At 37.6% G+C, this 20,732-nt stretch overlaps 1 protein-coding gene across 1 annotated transcript in view; it reads right to left on the bottom strand.

Annotated features, from left to right (window-relative positions):
- Positions 1-20,385, bottom strand: part of ccbe1 (collagen and calcium binding EGF domains 1) — a 32,595-nt gene extending 12,210 nt beyond the window's left edge. The window contains exons 1-2 of the mRNA XM_054613005.1: positions 20,159-20,385; positions 19,975-20,055 (exon numbers count right to left, since the gene is read on the bottom strand). Coding sequence (XP_054468980.1) covers positions 19,975-20,055; positions 20,159-20,262 — 185 coding nt within the window. The 5' untranslated portion in view covers positions 20,263-20,385. The remainder of the gene's footprint in view (positions 1-19,974; positions 20,056-20,158) is intronic.
- Between the last annotated feature and the right edge of the window lie 347 nt (positions 20,386-20,732).

Raw genomic sequence — 20,732 nt, 5'->3', positions numbered from 1 at the left:
CTTCTCTGCTCACCATCATTGAAAAAACAATTGATGATGTTTATTTAGACATTTAATTTAACTTTAATTTACATGATAAATATATGCTCAATGAGGTTCCCTCTAGGAGAACAAAACTCTACAGCTATGCTAGTTGCTCTGTGAGTCTGAATGCTTACATGCTAACATGAGCAGCATGCTAACATTACACGACAACAATATTAACATGCAAGTTTAATGTCCAACATTTTAGTTTAGTGTGGTAGCGTGCCGATATTCGCCAATTGATCACACAAGTCATTGATTCATCCTGAGGAGAACATCAATGTATGCTCCAATTTTTAAATGGAAATCCATCCTTAAATTGTCATAACATTTCTTCAAATCCCAAAATGTCAAATTCATGATGCTCGAGGAAAAAGTAAAGGGATCAACGAAGCAGGTAGCATTTATCCTCTGGTCACCAATTTTCTCTGTACAAAATATCATGTCAACCCAGCCAATGGTTATTAATATTCCAGTCTGTACCAAAGTGGTTGACTGACCGACAGACCGACTACTCTGCTATTGTGGCTTGAAACTGTCTGAATTCCTGCTCCTTAACACTACAACTTAGGAGCCAAATTATCCACGAGGGAAAATGTAAGGGGAATGTTGTGGGAGAGTAAGGAAAGCAGATAATGTTATCTGAAGACAGTTAAACTGACAGCTTTTAGATTAGTTTCTGAGATCTCTCTCTAAATTGGCCCCATAGAGATGTGGAACAGAATGAGGGGGTATAACAGACTGTCTTAATTTCTGTTACTCATCTGATTAAAAGTAAGATTTTCCATTTGCTAACTGCAATTTTATTCATGAATCAAATGACGCGTTCTATAAAAACACAAATATAATCCTCATAAAACAAAGTAAATCACTGACTCTGCACCACTGCAATCCTATGGGTCTACCTTCTACAGCCGAGTGCTTTTACAGGCATATTCAAGGGTACAGACACAGAGCGGCCAAGTACTTATTTCACTTACACAATTTAATATTTACTACCTAGAGAGGGCAACAATTGCATCTACATGTACCGTCTTTGTGCAATTTAGTGTGCAACGGTAAGTGTCTTTATTTAGGGCATACGTATGTGTTTATTGTGGGCTTGCATTGTGGGAATCTAAACATAACGGGAGATATGGGGGAATCATAAATTGAAGGTCTTTCCAGATATTGACTCTGATTGATCAAATTGACATCAACTGGTGATTTATTGGCCTCATAAAGTTGTGTGCCTTCTAAAAGCGCAGTTGTTTCCGATGTGTGGTAACATTTTTGTGGAGGCATACGTCAGCTATTGTGTGGCTTTGTGCAAATGCTCTGTAAATGTAACACGCACTTCTAGCTTCAGCTGTACTTTGTGTTTAGTGCTAATGAGCAAATGTTACATGGTAAACAACGTTGGTTAACATTTTTTACATTTTACCTGTTAAAAATAGCATGTTGGCATGCACACATTAGTATAACAGTCTCACAGAGCTGCTAACATGGCTGTAGACTCTTAGTCTCGTTAATAAGCTCTATAGTATGTTAAAAGTTTGTTTATATGTTTGTTAAAGCTAGTGACCGGAACACCCTTAATTTGTTTTAAGAATGTAGGATATTTATTAGGCATAGAAGTACTGCACAACTGCAGTAAAATGCACCAGTGCATACCAAACTGTGGAAAGTTGTGTTTTTTGTGGAGGAGAGAGAGTGCTGGTCTGAGGACGGTTTCCTGTGTGACCTAATATTTCATGTCACAATAACATCCTCATGGAGAAAGAAGGTACTTATAGCAAATAACCAGCTTAGCAAAATAACCAGGGTAAGTCGAACAATCATGTGAAAACAAACATCTATGTCCGTCTCCAAAAGATCATGAGAAAGGCAACATCCCTTGGAAACTTGGTTCATATCTGTGTTGAAGTTAATTTTCTACTGAACTGCATCTTTATTAAATTATCATTCAGGGAAATGCTCATTAGCCCAATAATATTCTACCTTATTGTACTTTATCTCCTTATATCATTAGATAAATAAATCTAAGTTATATTTGGTTACTTTTTACAGATTAAAGCACTTTTAAAACGAAATTACATTATTATCTGGAATTGTCCTTTCAGACAAATTGATTTAATTTAAAATTGTTGAATTCTTAGGTTGTCCCTTTGATAACCTTTTCTATTTTGACACTTGGACATGAAAACAGGCAGACCAGGGGAAAGGTTGACAAGCAAAGCCATGACGGTAATGATATGACTTGTCTGCAGGTTAAAACAACATGCCTCGTAAAGACACTGGGTGATAGATACTGAGCTGAAGGTCAATGCACTAAAGCAATAAAATAACCTCAAACCAACTACACGATTTATAGTCTGGGGGTGGAAAATCTGTCAGGTCTCAGAGATAAACTGCTGATCCATATAAATAACATTCTCATCACATAGACGTATAGCTTTGTTAGCGCTGAAATTGTGCTTAAAATTTGTCTTTAAGTTTCGTTGTCCACTAAGAAAAACATTAAAACTACTGCAGTAACGCTGTTGGTTACTTTGGAATGTATTGTCTCATGACGTGTTGTGGCAATGGTTAAGTCTGCAATTAGTTCTCGCAGTAAAAATAGACCCTTTCCAAAATGGTAAGGGTTAAAGTCGCTTCAAGTAAAATTCTAATGTTTCCCAAAATGAGTGCCAGCCTTTTACCTCTACAGCACGCCTGTAATAAAACAAAAAGGATATAATTCTTTCCCCCCAAAAAATGTCTATGTCAATATCTGGCATTGATTCTTAAAAGGGCTATAATAGTCCACCTCAGCTCCTCTCACTGTGTTTGAACAGCAGAAACACCTCAGATCTAAATCACTGTCCACACTGACACACTAGGGGACAGTCAAAGAGCATGCTATGAATGTGCCTTTGTTGTTTTGACATCTAATAGAATAAATCCTATCCAAAAGATTATGCATGGGTAATTAGAAACGAAGCTCTTTATAATATTCAGCACACGACAAGACCATGCTGAGTCATTATGCACAGAGCCTTAGAACGTTACAAAAACAACAGCTAGGAATACAATGATGTGCAAGCTTGTTAGGGTGCTCATGTACTTCATGCAAATAGGCAAACAGAATTCAAAACACATGTGGATTTCATTCATATTCATGAGTGAGAGAACAAGGGGGGGAAGATATCCCAAAAGCATTCATGACACTTTTCTACGAGAATATCAATGAGTTTCCAGAGTCACATGCCTACACACATAATACAAGCTTTTTGATTGACATTTTACTTCAGACGCACTAGACCTACACCTGTTGAGAATACGCAGATCACAGAAAATCTGATTGTTTTGCCACCTGTGCCTTTTTTTCCATTTAAAAGGTTATTTAATTTTACCAGTGATCCATATCATTTTACAGGGGCCTCCCTGAAATCTAGACATAGATTAGTCTGACCTCAGTTACCCAGGTTGAACCACAAGCACTCTAATTACCTTATAAACAGTGGACCTCCCCTGAACCAACATGGTGGACTGACCTGGCCTGGCTTTGTCTTGCTTTGTGTAATGAAACACACTAATTCACATCGACGTACATGAATTAAAGTGAAAGCTACTATAGCTAAAGCAAAAACTGCATGAGTATGCAGAAGATGCATACAGCACATGCGCCTTCGCATGAGAGGCCCTCTTCATCGCATCCCAGCATGCTCTTCTTTCTAACAGGGAAAACAATTACAAAACTAAAGGGTATCACACACACACAAACACACAGCTGTGAGACAACACATGCAGTCTGCTCAGTGGAGGCTTATTATTCTAAGAGTGATATACAATAACATGACTGCATTCCACTCGAGAGAAGATGTTTCTGGAAGAGGAGAGGACACAACTTCCACACTCATCCTTATTAGCCTGTTCATGCTGAATAGTGTGGATAAAGAGTGACATAAAAGAACACAAATCAATTAAATCATTTGGTAAAAATGTGAGGATTTGCTGCTTTTCTCTGTTTTGTATCATTGTGAATCAAATATTTTAGAGTTTTGGTCAGATAAAACAAGTAATCTGAAAATGTGACCTTGGAAAGGTGTGATGTACATGTTTCACTACTTTTTTTAATTTTTATTCTTTACATTTAGACTTCATCATTTATCAATTAATCCCCAAAAATGAAATCGTTAGTTGCAGCCCTAATTATTCTAGTTGCCCATATACAGAAGACTTATATTCAGTGTCGCTTAGCTTGTAAAATTGTGGCAAGGTGCCACATGCTGCAGTAGCACAAAGAGCTGGCAGAGTTTCCAGCTTGGGAATTATGAATAAAGGCAATGGCTTCTTGACTGAAAGGTTTATTAAACTCTCAGTCTCCAGCAAGGTTTGCTTGCAGTGCAAACAAAAGGTCATCAATATAATCAGCATCAGTTAAGACATCGTTTGAAGGATTGTTTTATTTCTATTTTTATTCACTTGTTGTAGTGTACCAAACAAAAGTAACCTTGATGGCCAAGAGAAAAACTCATGTTAGATATAATATAACTGTAACAAAAATAAATAAATAAGTAGATTTCTGGAAAAAATAATCAAAGTTTACGTCCAGGATTTGCCGCTTTTTCAAGATTTGCCTCTAACTACCATAAACTTCTCCCAGGGATATCACTCGCCTACTTATCAAATCACACTCATAAATCACCCTTCACAACAGTGTTAGGCCTTTTTATCGCATGCAACAACTCGTTTCATTGATTGTTTTGTTCACTATAAATCTTTCCCACTCTCACCTTGCATTATTGTTGGCTCTTGTATCATTGTTGGGAATATTTGGCAGCCACAGTATACCTAGTAGCAGATGAAAAGCTTCACTTTTTCCCCCATAAAATCTTAACCTCTAAAAGATGCCAATATTGTCAGGACGTGGTGGCTCCTGTTTATATTTCCAAGCATTGGTATGAGTCAGTCAATTGATTATTGTGAAAAACGTGCAACAAAGGCACAACCAATTCAGCGTGTTTGCACAAAACCATCTGTTAAATCAGACATTCCCTCATCAGCAGTTCCCTCCAGCCTCCAGATGATTCAGCTCATCCAGATGTAGCCTCATTACTGGATTCTTCCCATCTTTTTAGCTGCTAATTCCAATCCAAAACCCCAGGACTGGCATCTAGACTGATTAGTAATCCACAAGACAACTGTTCATCTTTAATGTATTTTGCAGATGTACTGCTACTTAGTATTCTGTGCACTCCACTAGAAGGGTCAACTAATTATCAACTCCACACAGCAGGCTCACTCGTTATCTGCTATTGTAGACTCAAAGGCCGGTTATCAAGAACTACCGTCATACGTCAGTTTACAAAAAAAAGACTAGACTTTCCAAATATCCAGTTTTACTGTTGTTACTTTTACATGAACCCTCTCAGTTACACACACACACACACACACACACACACACACACACACACACACACACACACACACACACACACACACACACACACACACACACACACACACACACACACACACACACACACACACACACACACACACACACAGTGTAATATAAATAAAGGAACAAAAGGTGCACTGCAGTTTGTAAGGCCTCCTGGTTTGGACGTTTCTTCTCGAGATTCACATTATGTCATTTGGTAATAAAAATCCAGCATGTCAAAATGTGTTTTATTTCTGTAAGCACACACTGGTTGCCATGACAAACGGGAGATAAAGTTAAGCAATCCATTAGCAATTCCAGAGCAGACAAAATACAGTATATTAAGAGGGACAACTTAACTTCTGCCAGTTCTGTAGCCAAAAAAACAACCCCCGAGGAGAACAAATTTATAGGGACACATTAAAAAAACAAAGTACAGTGAGTCCATCCTCAGAATTAATGGATACCTTTGTGTTTTCCAAAAATCCAAACTGAAAAAAACTCCACTCTTGGAAAGGTCATTTATTCTGTTAAAAATACTACACTCAGAAAAGGAAGGAATCAGACATCAGGGATTGTTGGAGACCATCATTGTCTCAATAGTATGAGACTTTTAGTCATGATTCATAATGCAGCAACATTCCTCTTTTAAACGTGTTGATGTCACTTCAATTATGCTGTAATATGTCCCATTATTGTCAGTAATTATAATGTAATTACAGGCGGTTGTTTGGTGATGCCATAAAAGGTAATCAATGTTGGAGAAATATGTTTTTCCACAAGCTGATATCTGTTTGTTAGAGGCACGCCATTACAGACACCAGCTGTAGTATTATAACCCCGGAGCACTTAGCAGTATAACTCAGTGTAAAGACTAAAGGGACATTTCATAGACTGAAGGGTCCAACAAAAACTCAGCTGTTTAAGAACTTCATGCAAGATATGAAATTTATAGAGTAGAGCCAGTTGTTACTGGCTCAATACCTTGACAACACAAATACAACATGTTTAATATATAACAGCATCTGGTGTTGTACTAAGATAACACCGGATAGAATATGCGTGAACGTACTGATAATTGTGCGAAGGTGATTATTGCAGATAATTTAATACCTACATATCTTATAACATAGTTCACATGCACCTTCAAGTTTTTCCAGCAGCTGCTATTTGAGGATTCAATAAGAAAAACTTAACTCAATGTATATTTCAAGCTACATTAAAACATTTCTAGCTAATAATGTGCAGAAGAACTCCAAGGCAAGCTGCCATACACACAGCACTGACAGATTATCACATTATACAACTGGCTAATGTTAGAGAACAACAGACTACTACCACATCCAGCAGGCACACAGCGACATCAACCTATTAGAATCCATAAAACCCATACTGGGAGTTTAATGAGGCTAAAAGGCTCAATAGAGCAGCAATATGCAAACACAAAAAAATAGCGTGGACCCCTCAGGAATCCTGTACTTACTGGATGGCCCAACTCTCCTGCAGTCCTGACCAACAAATGGGGCAGTACTAAAAACAAAATGCTGTTGATTTCGACAGAAATATATCTCATTGATAGGAACGCCCACAGAAAGTAATCCTAATTCAAATGTAGATAATAATACGGTAATTGAAATCAAACAAGGAAGCCAAAAACAGAGCAACGGGGAAAGGAAAGCCACGTTACAGAGGTGAGATATTAGAAAAAATGAGATTCTTAACATTTTGCAGAAGAAGTGATATCTTGTGTCCCACTTTGGCTGGCCTTTTACATTACAAATATCTTCTTAAATAAAATCGACTCTCTGCAATTTAAAACGAATTGCTCTCTGCAATGCTGTTATTTCTGTTTAGAGCGGGCGAGCGCATACGTCTTCCCAGAGAAATAATGACGCCCCATTTGATCACTAACATGGTACATTAACATAACCTATTGGTTAATGACTGTCTGAACTCAGTGTTCAGGGCCCATGACAGTCACACTGCTTTGGTACAATACCCCTTGGTAGGGCCCCTCATTTAAAACAAACAAACAGTCTGGTTAGAAAATTGTCCAAATGCATCGCTCAATTTAATGTAACTAATTCAAACTTCTGCTTTTAATTCTTGCCCTTTTATTTTCATTTTCTCTCTTGTGACACAACTCCAATGGGAAGGCCTGGTAAATGTTAAAAAAGGAGGAAAATATGCTGTCAGAGCATGTAGCAACACAATAAAGTCATAAGTTGAGGGGAACTGTTGCTGCTTGTTATAGAAAAGTCTATCATTATAGTCTATTAAAGAAATACACTAATTTGCTTACTTGCAGAAATGTGGAAAGATTGATTCCACTCTCATATCTGTATTTTCAATATGAAGCTATAGCCAGCAGCGGGTTGGCTTAGTTTAGTATAAAGATAAGAAACAGGGGGAAACAACTTGTCTGGCTCTGTCCAAAGGTAAAAAAATATGTCTACCAGCACTCCTAAAGCTCATTAGTAATTAACATGTTCAATTTAATTAGTTTAGACAACAAGCTGCACCAGCTTCAAATATATCAGTCAGAGTGGTATCAATATCATCGTACTCTTAAAGCAAATAAGTGTCTTTTTCAAAATGCAGAACTATTCTTTTAAAACAAATGTATGCGTACTCCATAAAAATGTATCCATATGAATTATTGTTTCTGCCAAACAGACTCACAGTGGCTGCATTACCAGCTTGGCTTGGATGTGTGAGCCGACATTAATGTCCCAAATGAAAAACAGTTAAACAAGTGTCCCTGCCTGCCTGACCGATATGGAGCCATAAATGGAATGAATTATTGTCATAATACATGGCAACGGAACAATGAATACTTTTTGTGTGGCAGAAAAAGGGTCATATGAAATAAGGACCTTTCTCCATATTAACTCTGCAATCCATCTGCTGTTAGCAGACACTTTGGCCATGTACTGCACTCATGCTGTGCTGGCATCTGCAACATAATCCAACAAAACCTGCAGTTTTTCTATGAGACTCACTGCAGCAAAGCACTCCAGCTTGGCTCAGCTTTGGTGGACAGCTGGAGCCAAAATACAAGCAGTCAGCGATAACAGAGGCAGCCCAGGCAACTGCCTCTTTGCAGCGTTTCCTCAGTGGTGTTCCAGGCTCAAATATATGAGATTTGACTCTGACCACATGCAATAAAATGTGTAGTGTAATCCATAATGAAATCCATCTTCTTTTATGTCACATTTATAGCTGAGAAACTTGAGAAAAATTTCATTTATATAAACCTTCACTTAAAAAGCTGAGGTGCAGAGGTGTGTGTGATGTCTCTGATACTGACACTTCAGGAAATTATACACAGCACGGCTGTCTGTCGTATGTTACTGTAAACCATCATTAGCCTTTCCATGTGTTTCTAACTCAAACCATTCTACTGGACACAAGCCAGATATCACCAATCCCCTCCAAACACTGATGTTACTGTGAAAGCGTGCGGCCTACAATTCAGGGAAATGTTAAAAGAATCTCGGAGGGATTATTAGTATTTTAATTAATTTATTATTAACAGATTTAACAGTATATATATTTACAGAGTGGGAAATTAGCTGCTTAAAAAGAAGCACTGGCTGCAATATGAATGGTAATACTATGCAAATGGTGCAAAATGTATTTTGGGAAAATGAGTCCCTGAAGAACTGGCCTCCTGAAAGGTGAACTAAAATCAACAGTATTTTATGAGGGATTATTTGCCTTTTTAAAAGGAATATCTTTCATCACAATATAGAAATGTCAGGTTCACTCCGACAATATTCAAATAGATTTAGATGTAAAAAGCACAGCTAAGACCTTTCAGTAGTTGGTGTTGGTTTATTGTGTCACCACCTCCTCCTAATGATTTAACAAGAAATATGTACATTTCAATTTAAAAAAAGAGCTCTCAAAAATAAAACAATCAATCAATATACAATCTATTCAAGCCACATAACAATGAGGCTTCAAGCCAGTACGCGAGAGAGAAATCAATATAGTTATTTGCTGAGGAAATGGAAAAGGCTTAACAGCAATAACACTTGGGAGCTTCCATTAAGTGTTATACAGCTAAGTGTACTGACTGGTGCCTCTTGGTGTCCAGAGAATAGATTAGACAGAACTTTTTAATACCTATGGCTCACATTAACTGTTTTTGTCACATGTGTTTGACCAGCAGTGTGCTGGATTCCTGCTATTCTCCCTGTTATAATCCATGCTGTCAGCCCACTGTTTTTGTCTAGACTAAAATATCTTCCAACAACTGTTTAATTGGTTGCCATGCAATTTTGTACAGACATTTGTAGGATTGATCCTACAGACTTTGGTGATCCGCTGACTTTTCTATTAGTGCAATCAGCAGGTTCAAGTTCTCACTTATCCTGTGAAATATCTCAACAATCTACTCGATGGATTGGGACAACATTTTGTACAGAGAGTTTACAGATTTAATTGAAACTATTATTTTCAACAGCTCCTCGATGGATTTCCATGATAATTGAAAAGTAGGATATCTGATGTAAACCTTGTCCTATACACTGAACAAAGGGAATTGTTAATCAACTTAAAAAAGGAGTTAAATTGGTAACACTCAACTGATTTTCAATTTCAAAGCAATTGTGTTGATCTTTTGTCAACTTGATGGGAAAAAAGTTAAAAAAAGCATTTGGGGGTTTCCATTTGAAGTAATTATTATAAATTGGTCAATAGGTTTTTTTTGTGTAGTTGTGTCATGGCTGGAGATTATTATGTCAACATGTGAGCTAACTGTATTATATTTATACTGGTATATATGTTCTTATATATGTTCATGCGTGAGGTTATTGATATGTGTGGTATGTAACATGTGTAACCCCACTTGAGGTTTGTTATTTTCCTGTTATTATAATACTTGCATGTAGTGAAATGTAATATTCTGTCGAGGGATTGAATTAGCCGGCATTGACCAACTCAGATTATAATTTAAAATAACGCTTATTAACGTGCATGTTTCCTTATGAATGAAACCTATCCGGGCTTCCTAAATGTAGAGAGGAGGGCACATCAAGAGAGCCGATAAATGTCTGCGTAATTCAAACAGCATGATGTAGCTCTATAACTGCTGTAAAACATGGTCTTGACAGGTGGACAAACACACTGATGGTGGTGGTAGTGGTGAATATGATTAAATGAAATTACTACTGACTGACAACTATTGAAATTCAGCAGTGTGCAAGCAAAACTCTCAATGGAAGGGGCAACATCTGCGCAGCCAAAAGCCACCAAACATGAATCCCTCTTTCCAAAATGTGTTATTAACATTGAATGGTGCAGCTGTTTACAATTTAACATGACAGGACTGGTGTATGTGTTCACTGGTGCTGGCGGACATTTTCTTTGGCTAGCTGCTGTCCTTCAGGGCTGATAAATTAGCAGTTTATTCCTTTCACTTATGGGAGAATAAATTAAGGTTTCGAAGGCCCAACAATTTGCTATGAAAACAAATGCACATTAAGTTTAAAACACACAACCAATTGCTTTTCAATTAGCTGATTAACTTGTCAAGAAGATCCTGTTATACAGTAGGGGGTGCACAAATACAGTTTTTATGCAAAGTGATGCTATAATATTATTTTAATATATTTTTTCTATTTTAAATGTAATAAAACGTTGAATACAACCAGAGCAGTCTTGAATATACAGAGCAAAGGCATGGAGGCAGAAAACCACAGCCTGTAGTTTACATATCACCACATCTCTTAACCATCGCAAAACCACAGCATGACCAAAGCCTGACCATACTACAGTTCTCCATGGAAAGCAACAGATGGGTGAATGAGCAACAGCCAAAGGAAACAAGAGTTATTTTAAGAAACCAAAATATCAGAAAAAAATAGTTGATACATGGGTTAAAGAGGGAAAAATGTCTGGGATGTGAAAATGTTAAGTTGAATGTTGACCAGACCACACAAGGACTCAGAGCTCACCGGACACCAAACAAATCTTGTTATAAATTTGGTTTAGGATCTACTACCATTTAGCTTGTACTAGAAACTGATAGTTAAGGTCTGAACATGTAGAGAATAGTAAAATGTGTGAACAACAGCATTCATTCATAAATGAACACAGATACTAATTCTTTATATCTGTTTCTGTGTTAGCACACATGTACTTTTACCTTATGAAATTGCTCTGAGGTGCACTATAGGTGCAAAGAGGCCGAATGGATGCCCTGTAGTTATATATAGTCCTCATTTCCATTTACAGTAGGTTTTCAGCTAGCTTCACCCTGTCCATTCCTTTGAAGACAGAGGGAGAACATCCATCTCCATTCCCAGCCTGTCCTCCACAATACTGGTTAACTACTGCATAGTGCGAAAGAATGTGTACTCTGGGCGACAGGTCAAAATCATCCAAACAATAGTTGTCAAACTATTCTGATAAAACGACTCTTTATGAGACATTGTTAAGTAAGAACTCTCAAAGTCTTTTCAGTAAAGGCATGTTTCATGTTAGGTTGTTCTTTCAAATGAAAACAGATGGCAAAATGCAAAAGGAACTAAATCAAATGACTCCTCAGTTATACGAATTATTATATAAGAATGTTTGTGTTTCTAATTATTCAAAGAAAGAAAAATGACAAAGAAATGTTTTATTCATAATTGAGAAATTTAATGAAGTGGGATTATATTTGTTGTCCTGTTGTTTTAATGGTCAAATAAATATGATATAGTGAATCCTGTATATTTCTATCACACCACTTTAATTCATAAAGCAATGCACCAGAAAAAAGAGAGGAGATAGAGAGGATGTTTGCTGCTGCTTGTGCTGTACATCCGTCACTAAGGAATGCTCCTTAACACTAACATGTCCTCCCCTGCTCTCGCTATGATAACTAACACTTCACTGCATCTTCTTTGGTGCTTTTAAGGAACAGGATGGGGATTAACCCTTTCCCTTACAGGGTGTATCACCACTTAAAACAACTCTTTTACGTCTCATCTAAAATGAAACAATGAAGATGTGCTATTAATGTTTTGCAAAATATCACCCCCTACGGGAGCAAAGATGAATGACGGATGTCAAACCTGCCTCCACCTCCCACTCACAACACAGTTCAACAGTGAGAACTTCCAGCAGCACACTAATATAGTAAAGACAGGACCTGCAGAAACGACTCAAATTCAACTAGTTCAACGCCGATAACAATATTTTTCATAATATGGTGTAAAGCGCCAAACAATTAAAGTGACACAAAATAATGCCTGGCTCCAAGGCAGCAACATCATCAATAATATTTCTATGGGACAAGATAAAAAAGTCTCCGAGCACAGGCATTTGGGAAAAACAAGTGATACTCATAAATAAATAGAAACAGGAACATTTAAAAAAGCCTTGTGTATTTTTATTTTTTATTGTAAATTACTTTGGGGGGTTTTCTTTGACGCATGACAGATGACAAGATGAACTGCACCATGTTTTGTTAACTCGGTTTAAAAAGGAAAAGAAAATAATTAGCAAGGTCTGTTTCTGAATAATACCACGGTATCAGTTATTTCAGAACTTGTTCCAAAACCAAAAGAGAAAACTCTCTGTCAGCCTAAGCATCAATTATGAGTTGTGCCCAAGTGGGTCAACAAAACACTTTGGTACAGGAGACCGCAGTTTGATCCCATTTCCTACAGACAATAAATGTTTTTTTTTTATAACAACAGTGCTCATTCCTTGACCTTGAACAAGATGACGGTACTCAAACTCAACAAAGAAGTAATCTAAACCCAAACCATGCCGTTGCCCTAACTTTAATCAAGTTGGGTTAATTTCTAAACCAAACCCAATCGAGTGTCACAAGGTCGTAAAAAGTTTTAAAAGATTTGTAATGATTTATTGAATGCTGTTGTCAAGCCGAAAGTTACGCCAGATCAGAGAACACTTATACACCCATGTTTTGTTCTGGAGTGCAAATGTATTTGGTATTTTAAGTTTTGGGACTTGTTGAAATAGAAAAAGGGAACATTTAACTCCACTGACTCTAAGCTCAATTTATTCTGCTCTCAATTTGAAAGAATGAGTCCATCACGAACAGATAGCACTGTTAGCAGACTTTGCACCTGATCGACACTAAGGGTAAAGTTACTGACATGTCTATGAGTCACCAAAGAAAATAATAATAATAATAGTAATTGCAGGTTCAAAGTATCTATTTGCATGTGTTTTTGTCTTTTATATCAGACGGACTAGGATCGTTAGCTTAATCCGACAGCTGACCTCCTGTGTGCCAATTGGAATCCTTTTAATGTTCAACTGTGCGGGAGATGTCATTAAAGAGAGCGATACCAAATGCTCATGTCAGTTTCTTGAATCCGAGGTGCAGCCTCTGTAATACAGCAGTCTACAGTTGACAGGCTACACATTCTCTTTCTGAATATTGATAGAAAACAGATGTCGGTGTCATTTCTTTGACAGGTTTCATGTATCATTTCAGGGATTTGGAATAAGGGATATGGGATACATCAGTCCGATCTTATGGTTGTGTCGGTTATTTAGCACATATATTCAGCAATGAATGTAAAAAGCAAGAGTTTACAGCCTTAAATAATATACTTCATTGTGTAAAGAAATGGTGTACACTATAATAATAACAGTTTTCACTCTAACCTTTTCTCTGATTACTCTGTAGAGTATCAAAATGCTGGGGAGCAGCACCAGGTGCCGTATGCATTTCAGGCATTTTTGATTGGCATGATTTTCGGTGGTGTTATCTCATTCTGCATCTAATTCCAGTAAACTCAAAGGACTGTTGAGCAACAGCTTGGACTTATTCCATGCTCCTTCCTCTGACAACTTATTTACATTATCATGATGCATTTTTGTCTTCTAAACTGCATTAGCTTATAATGTTGTCATTCCTTGAAATCATTTTCAGTCTGAAACACGTTGAAAAATGTTTTGTTAGTTATTCCAGATGTGCTTTTGATAAATCTAAAATATTTTTGATTTGGCACTTAGTCTCTGTGTGTTCGGAAGCCAACAAGTAGAAACCACTAGAACATTGTTTACAACAGATCAACAGCAAGTGTATTTTGTTGTTTTGCTTGAGAATTATCTGCCAAAATCTTTTGACATGAACTTTGCAGCTCTTTTTTTCCCCCTACAAACAAGAAGACAAGACAAGACAAGTATATCTTTCAAGTTTACTAACTGGTTCTCTGACGCATAACCAGCAGGAGATGAGGTGGCAGATAATTGGATTTCTAAGTAATAAAAGAGAAATCAAACACCTGAGACTGAGAGCGGAAGAGTCATTTTAAATGTCCTTATTTTTTCCATCTCGCTCATGTGCAATCATCAGTTTTCCAGAAGAGGGTTTTCATTATTTCATTCCATAATAATCACTGTGCTTAATGACTAATCATACTGTATCAGTTTATGTGTAATGTTATCAGGAACCCTTAGTATGAGCAGACATTCAAAACATTTAAGATTTAAATCTATTTAAAAAGGGACTCCAAACTATCAAATAACTTAATTACAATAGTGGATGTGTGCCAATGGCTAAGTTGACATCCATTTAGTAACATTATAACATCGGGGCTTAACTGGGTTACATCTACTCCTGAAAGATGCCCCTACGTTGGCCATAAAATGTAGGCTCATTCTGCTTATCAATTCAGAACATGTATAGTTAAATCAGAAATGTAGGAGCCCAAAAGGACAAAACATGACTAACTGGGGCCTGTTGAACTCCCTTCTTGGAGCTACAATCACTGGCAGGATAACAATATGGCAACACAGAACTCCAAACTGTATTTATTGTGTTGAAAGCTATTTGAGTTGGGAGATGGAACAGAAATCCAGCTGAGAGGATTATTCCAAGGTGGATAATACATTTAAATTTGATGCGAAAACCAGATTTGAAAACTAAGGAAACAAGAGAGACTTGAAGCTTTGTTGCCAAGTTGAACAATCAGACTGTCTGGGAATCACAATATAAATAAATAACTCCTTTTGCAGTCAATGGAAAATCAACAAAAAAAAAAAAACTTCTGGCCACTGGATTCACAATAGTACAATGCGTAACAGGATTAAGTAAAAATGAGAGACACAACAGCAAATACCTCTGAATAAATTCCAGTGCATTTCATTGGAATGAATGGATGGATGGGGACGTTTACGAGACACAAACAATGCTGTCTGGATCAGCCAAGTGCATGAGTAGTATCATGAGTATCGTGTCTCACGGGGGGGCTGAAGAAATGTTATCCGCAGTTTCCTTACTGCGTAAACCAGTTTCCTTTTAATTCCAGAGCAGAGGAGGACGGGGGCAGAGGACAAGGGGGGGAACGCAGCAAAATGCTTAGTACCCCCAGAATTATTTGGAGCAACAATTACAAATGCCACACATCAATTACTTATAACTGTTGCAGCTGTAGAGTGGAAAGACTCACTCTCACTGTGTTCTGCTTATTTTCCAGAGAAGCATTTCCTTTACAGGGTAGGTAAGGCAGACATCATATACACAATAAATCAAGCCAATGTAATCACTGTTTCATGTACCCTCTTGTCACCTGAGAGAAGTTATAAACAAAGATTATTAATGTGCCTCTATCCTATGATAGTTAACACATTGGATCTGGCTCTCATCTTGGATTTTCAGAGATGTCATAATGATACTTAATCTCAGCAGCTGGGAAAAAACGTGGACATTCTGAGTAAACTGCAATAAAATGTACTGTGTTCGACTGAATCTTAAGTACATACACTTTCATTAATATCCGTTCTGTCATTCTCTGCTGCCAAAGGATAAAGTGATTCAGCTTAAAGTAGTTTATGAAAGCTCAAAAACGTGCTGTTTGCTAACAGCCGCTGTAAAGTATGTTTTCCCCAGGGGGTCCGTCTCACAAAGCAGGATTATGAAGTTAACTGGATAACTGCTGAGTAAAACCTGGAAGGTCCTCAAATCTGCAACATGGACTCAAATAAAAACCTCTTCTGGGTGATACTCAGCGCATTTGTCCAGCTAAGTCAGTAATCTTGCTTTGTGTGAGGCAAGTGCACAGAAAGTGATGGGTTTATGTTTTCAGCAGCAGCAACTGTGGTTTGGAAAAAAATAAATACACTATAAGGATTGAGAGAATGGTTCACATGACCAATGATAACTACAACGGGCATACTAACAAAGAAAAACAACAAAAAAAGGACAACCTAATACAGATGTAATCCTACTACTGCCAATACTGATGACAAATGGATGTCTGGGGGGGTACATTGAAAAATGCAACAGTAGTGAACGCCGCCTAACACTAGAGTTGTTGCCAAATTGGAACAAACAGCACACACCTTATCATTTTAATCAAACACTTTATTTGGCTTTTAGCAAAGCATTTGTGTTGCAATCAAAGCAACTCATGAAACAAAAACTAACACAACCTCTCACATCTTATTTTTTGAGCTGAGCATATTTGACCCTACACCCTGTAAAACTACAAATATACGCATTTATTTTGACACATTTTCACATTAAACATGCCAGGAAGACGGTGAGAGAAGAATGTGCCAGCACTGTCAGTGAGACAGATATGTCAGCTGAGGCCCTGGTACTTCTCTTGTACTGTGACATATGCTCTCTGGGTCTCTGGTGTCTCCTCTGATGCTGTTTCACAATATGATGAACGCTCCAAGGATGAATGTTTAACTGTGCACACAGTGGAATACCAAAGTCAAAGGGGGCCTGTTTAAAAATTCCTTCAAGTGGTCTTTTGCTCTCCACTAAACCTACAGAAGACTTGAATTTCAATGCCACTAAAATGTTTGACATTTTGGGAATATGATTGTTCGCTTTCTTGCAGAGAATTAGATGAGAAGATCGATGACACTCTTCAGATTTGTCTGTTCAATATGAAGCCAGCAGCTGATTATCTTAGCTTAGCATAAACAGTTGAAACCGGGGTTAACAGCTAGCCTGGCTCAGTCCAAGTGCAACAAAATCCACCTCTAAAGCTCATTATTTGACGGCTTACATCTTGTTTGTTTATTTCGTCCAAAAAACTAAATTTGCTGTGTGTGGAAAAAATCTGATATGCATTGAAAGGCTCTTCAAAGATTATTTTAAAAATGTGGGGGCTTTTCTTTGCCTATGCACAGAAAATTACCTTCGCAGTTATCCCAAAATGAGAACTAATTTCATCCTAGTTACTTCTTTTTTTTTTTTCTGACATGAAGGGTGAAGTTATGGTGTTTACTGCACTATGTGAAATATGAGCAAGCTGTTGGTGTCCTTGTAGTTGCAAATGAATTGTACGTTGTTGCTGTTTTAATCTACTGCACTACTAAAACAGGACACTGTCACTCATAAGTGCTTCACATTATTGTCAATTTGTGTATGAAAAACAAAGTTCAGTCTTCTTGTTGTTACAGGGGGTTATGTGCATTTTTTGGCTGAGAGCAGTGACTTCATGGAGTCTCTGCTTGTTGCCTGGCAACAACTGCAAAGAGATGTGAGAGTCACATCGGTTTTCTTTGTCTGTAATGTACAGTATTTCTATTTCTTTTGCAAACTGGTGAAAACTGCATTGTCAAATGCACCAAATTCCCAAATAAGACAAAAGTGTTGAAAAACTAAATCCAGGATGATGATCACATTAATTAAACTGTTAAGTGACAATCAAAACATCCTTTCTAAAAGGTAAGCATGGGAAAAAAAAACCTGTAGTTGCCCCATGAAGGAACTGCACATGTTTATTGTAAGCTTTAGTAGTAAACAAAGCTTATCTAACGTCTGCAGTTCTATGGAAAAAATAAAACAAAATAATCTGTGTCCCATTGTCTTTTTGGCCATCAAACTGCTATAGCATACCAACATGTACAATCAACAACTTAAAACATTAATATGAAAGTGTTAAAAAAAACAGTAACTAAATGTTCCGGGATGTCCAGTCACACTGTTACTCTAGAGAGAACCTAATGAATGCCATATTTCTCTTTGGCATCAGAGTCTTGCCAACTTGAATCACGCTTAGTTCCCTTTGAACTACATCTTAGTCATGCCAAGGCACAATAACACTGGTAAATGATGCAAAATCCACATTCATTTTATCAAATTAAGATCATTAATCTGAATCTTTGGCACTACAATAAGACTTCTCTACTAATCATTACAGGTCTGATGGGTAGTCATCAGCTCACACCATGCAGGTGAACTGAAATGCACCCAGGGCACATTATCTTGGCTCTAAGCTGAAACACTTTTTTCTTCTTTAAATAAACATAGAGGGAAACAACTGTAGCCACAGCCAATAACCATAAACCAACATAATTATGTTAAGAATGTGTTTGAGATTTGGGGATCAAACAGGATGTCACTGAGAGCTTGTACCACGGCCAGCAGTTTGTCAAGTGATGCCGAGATGAAACCTTTCAAAGTCTACATTTGGAAAGATTTATCGGAAGAGATATTCAACAATCTGGCATTACTTTAGTTCTTGATGCACTTTCCCAGATAAGGACATAGAGAAATAGACATGCTATGATTCAAGTTGATTGACAAAATGTTTCAAATGAGTTCCTAAATAAGTTGCATGATTTAGTTTCCTTAGTAAGTAACAGTACACCTATCTTGACAGCCTGTCAATCATATACTTAATAACTCCTAAAGTGGACCTGTAAGCAGTGTGGGGTTTTTGGGAGAGTAGCATGTCTCTAGTTGAACTCCTTTATTAAATTATTCAACTTTCAGCTTCTATACATCACAAAGACAACAGACGTTTGTCAAACTTTTTTGTTGTAAACTATACCTAATATATAATTGGCCTTTAGGGAAGAACACAGTGGATATTTTAATTGATTTTTGACTAAACCACTTCTTTCCGTTTTTTCATTATGCCTGTGAGGTGGCCCCTCGCAATGAAGACAGATTAGGTTCTAACAACTTAATCTGTAGCCTCTGACATGAGTTTTGCTGCGAGTAGACGCTGTGTCCACAGTGTCTGTGAACTGCAATAATTAAAACCAGTGTCAGAGTATAATAGCCCAATCTGGAGGCTTGTGGTTATTTAGATTGCTTTGATCCCTTAAAATTCACAAAAGGATGATTAAGAGGGAAATCTACCCATGCCTCCCCAGAAATCCCTTGATTTCCATAGATACAGCATGACATAATATTTTACGGTTCACAGAGTTTTTGTAAGATCTGTAATGATAGGCTGCAGGAAGCAGACATTTTACAACTCATACAAACATTTGACCAACAGTTTAGTCATTGAAAAATAAATAAATCACATGCATCGTCAAAAGGTACAGTAGAGGATGTTTAACAGCCTGCTCATTTTTTTCATTTAAAGCAATAAGCAGCCTCAAGCAACACAATTTAGTGACTTTGTGTGTTATCTTTCCATGCTTCTCATACGAGTTTCCACTTACATTTAAACCAAGCACCATTTAAACAACCTGCTTGCTCTGAATACTTGCAATCATTTCCAAGAGTATAAAGCACACTTGACTGCAGGTATTTAACTTCCCACCATTATAACTCAATTTGAACAGAATCCAAACACATAAATCACTCCTACCTGTAACACGTTGTAACTTCTCCGGTCGACTTCACGCAGGGGTACTTTGTGGTAGAAATGTTATTCTCTGAGCACTGTTCACTGCGAAACCAAAAAACAATTTACAAAATGTTTTGCATTTTCCATTTTTATCTCATGCGCAATATATCCATATATATATATATATATATATATATATAATTACCCGTGACTGGCATCCTCCTCTTGGTAGGACCAAAGCAAACCTCCTGAGAAGTACATGCAGGTGACGGCGAGCAGAAGAGGACTCCTGTTGTGTTTGAGGATCATCTCATCGGTCCAGTCACCTAGGCGCGGACAGTAATGCGCACTTTGGAATGATCACCTCCACCTCACTGCTACAACTTCAGGGACTACAGTGGGGGAGCGCAGCGGCAGACCCTCCCACTCTCCCCCGTGCTTATGGTAACTTTCCCTTCTCTGTACTTTTGACAGTTCATAGTCAAGACCCGGAATAATACTTTTATTTCTTACTACTTCAACCTTTTCTTTAAGCTAAGAAGTTATTTGACACACAAACTAACATTTATTCCTGTTGAAACTTGCCAGGAACATGTTTCTTAATGTTTATCCCCATATTTCACCCCCGCCCCACACACAGGGGCGAGCACCTGAGGACGAGCGCGCACACACACACACACACACACACACACACACACACACACACACACACACACACACACACACACACACACACACACGTACGCGTCATGACGTCTGCTTCTTTGCTACCACCGCGT

The sequence above is a fragment of the Anoplopoma fimbria genome, chromosome 14, assembly GCF_027596085.1.
Source record: "Anoplopoma fimbria isolate UVic2021 breed Golden Eagle Sablefish chromosome 14, Afim_UVic_2022, whole genome shotgun sequence".
NCBI classification, from domain to species: domain Eukaryota; kingdom Metazoa; phylum Chordata; class Actinopteri; order Perciformes; family Anoplopomatidae; genus Anoplopoma; species Anoplopoma fimbria.
The sequence above is the reverse complement of the archived record's forward strand: the minus strand, read 5'-3'. Positions and strand labels throughout refer to the sequence as shown.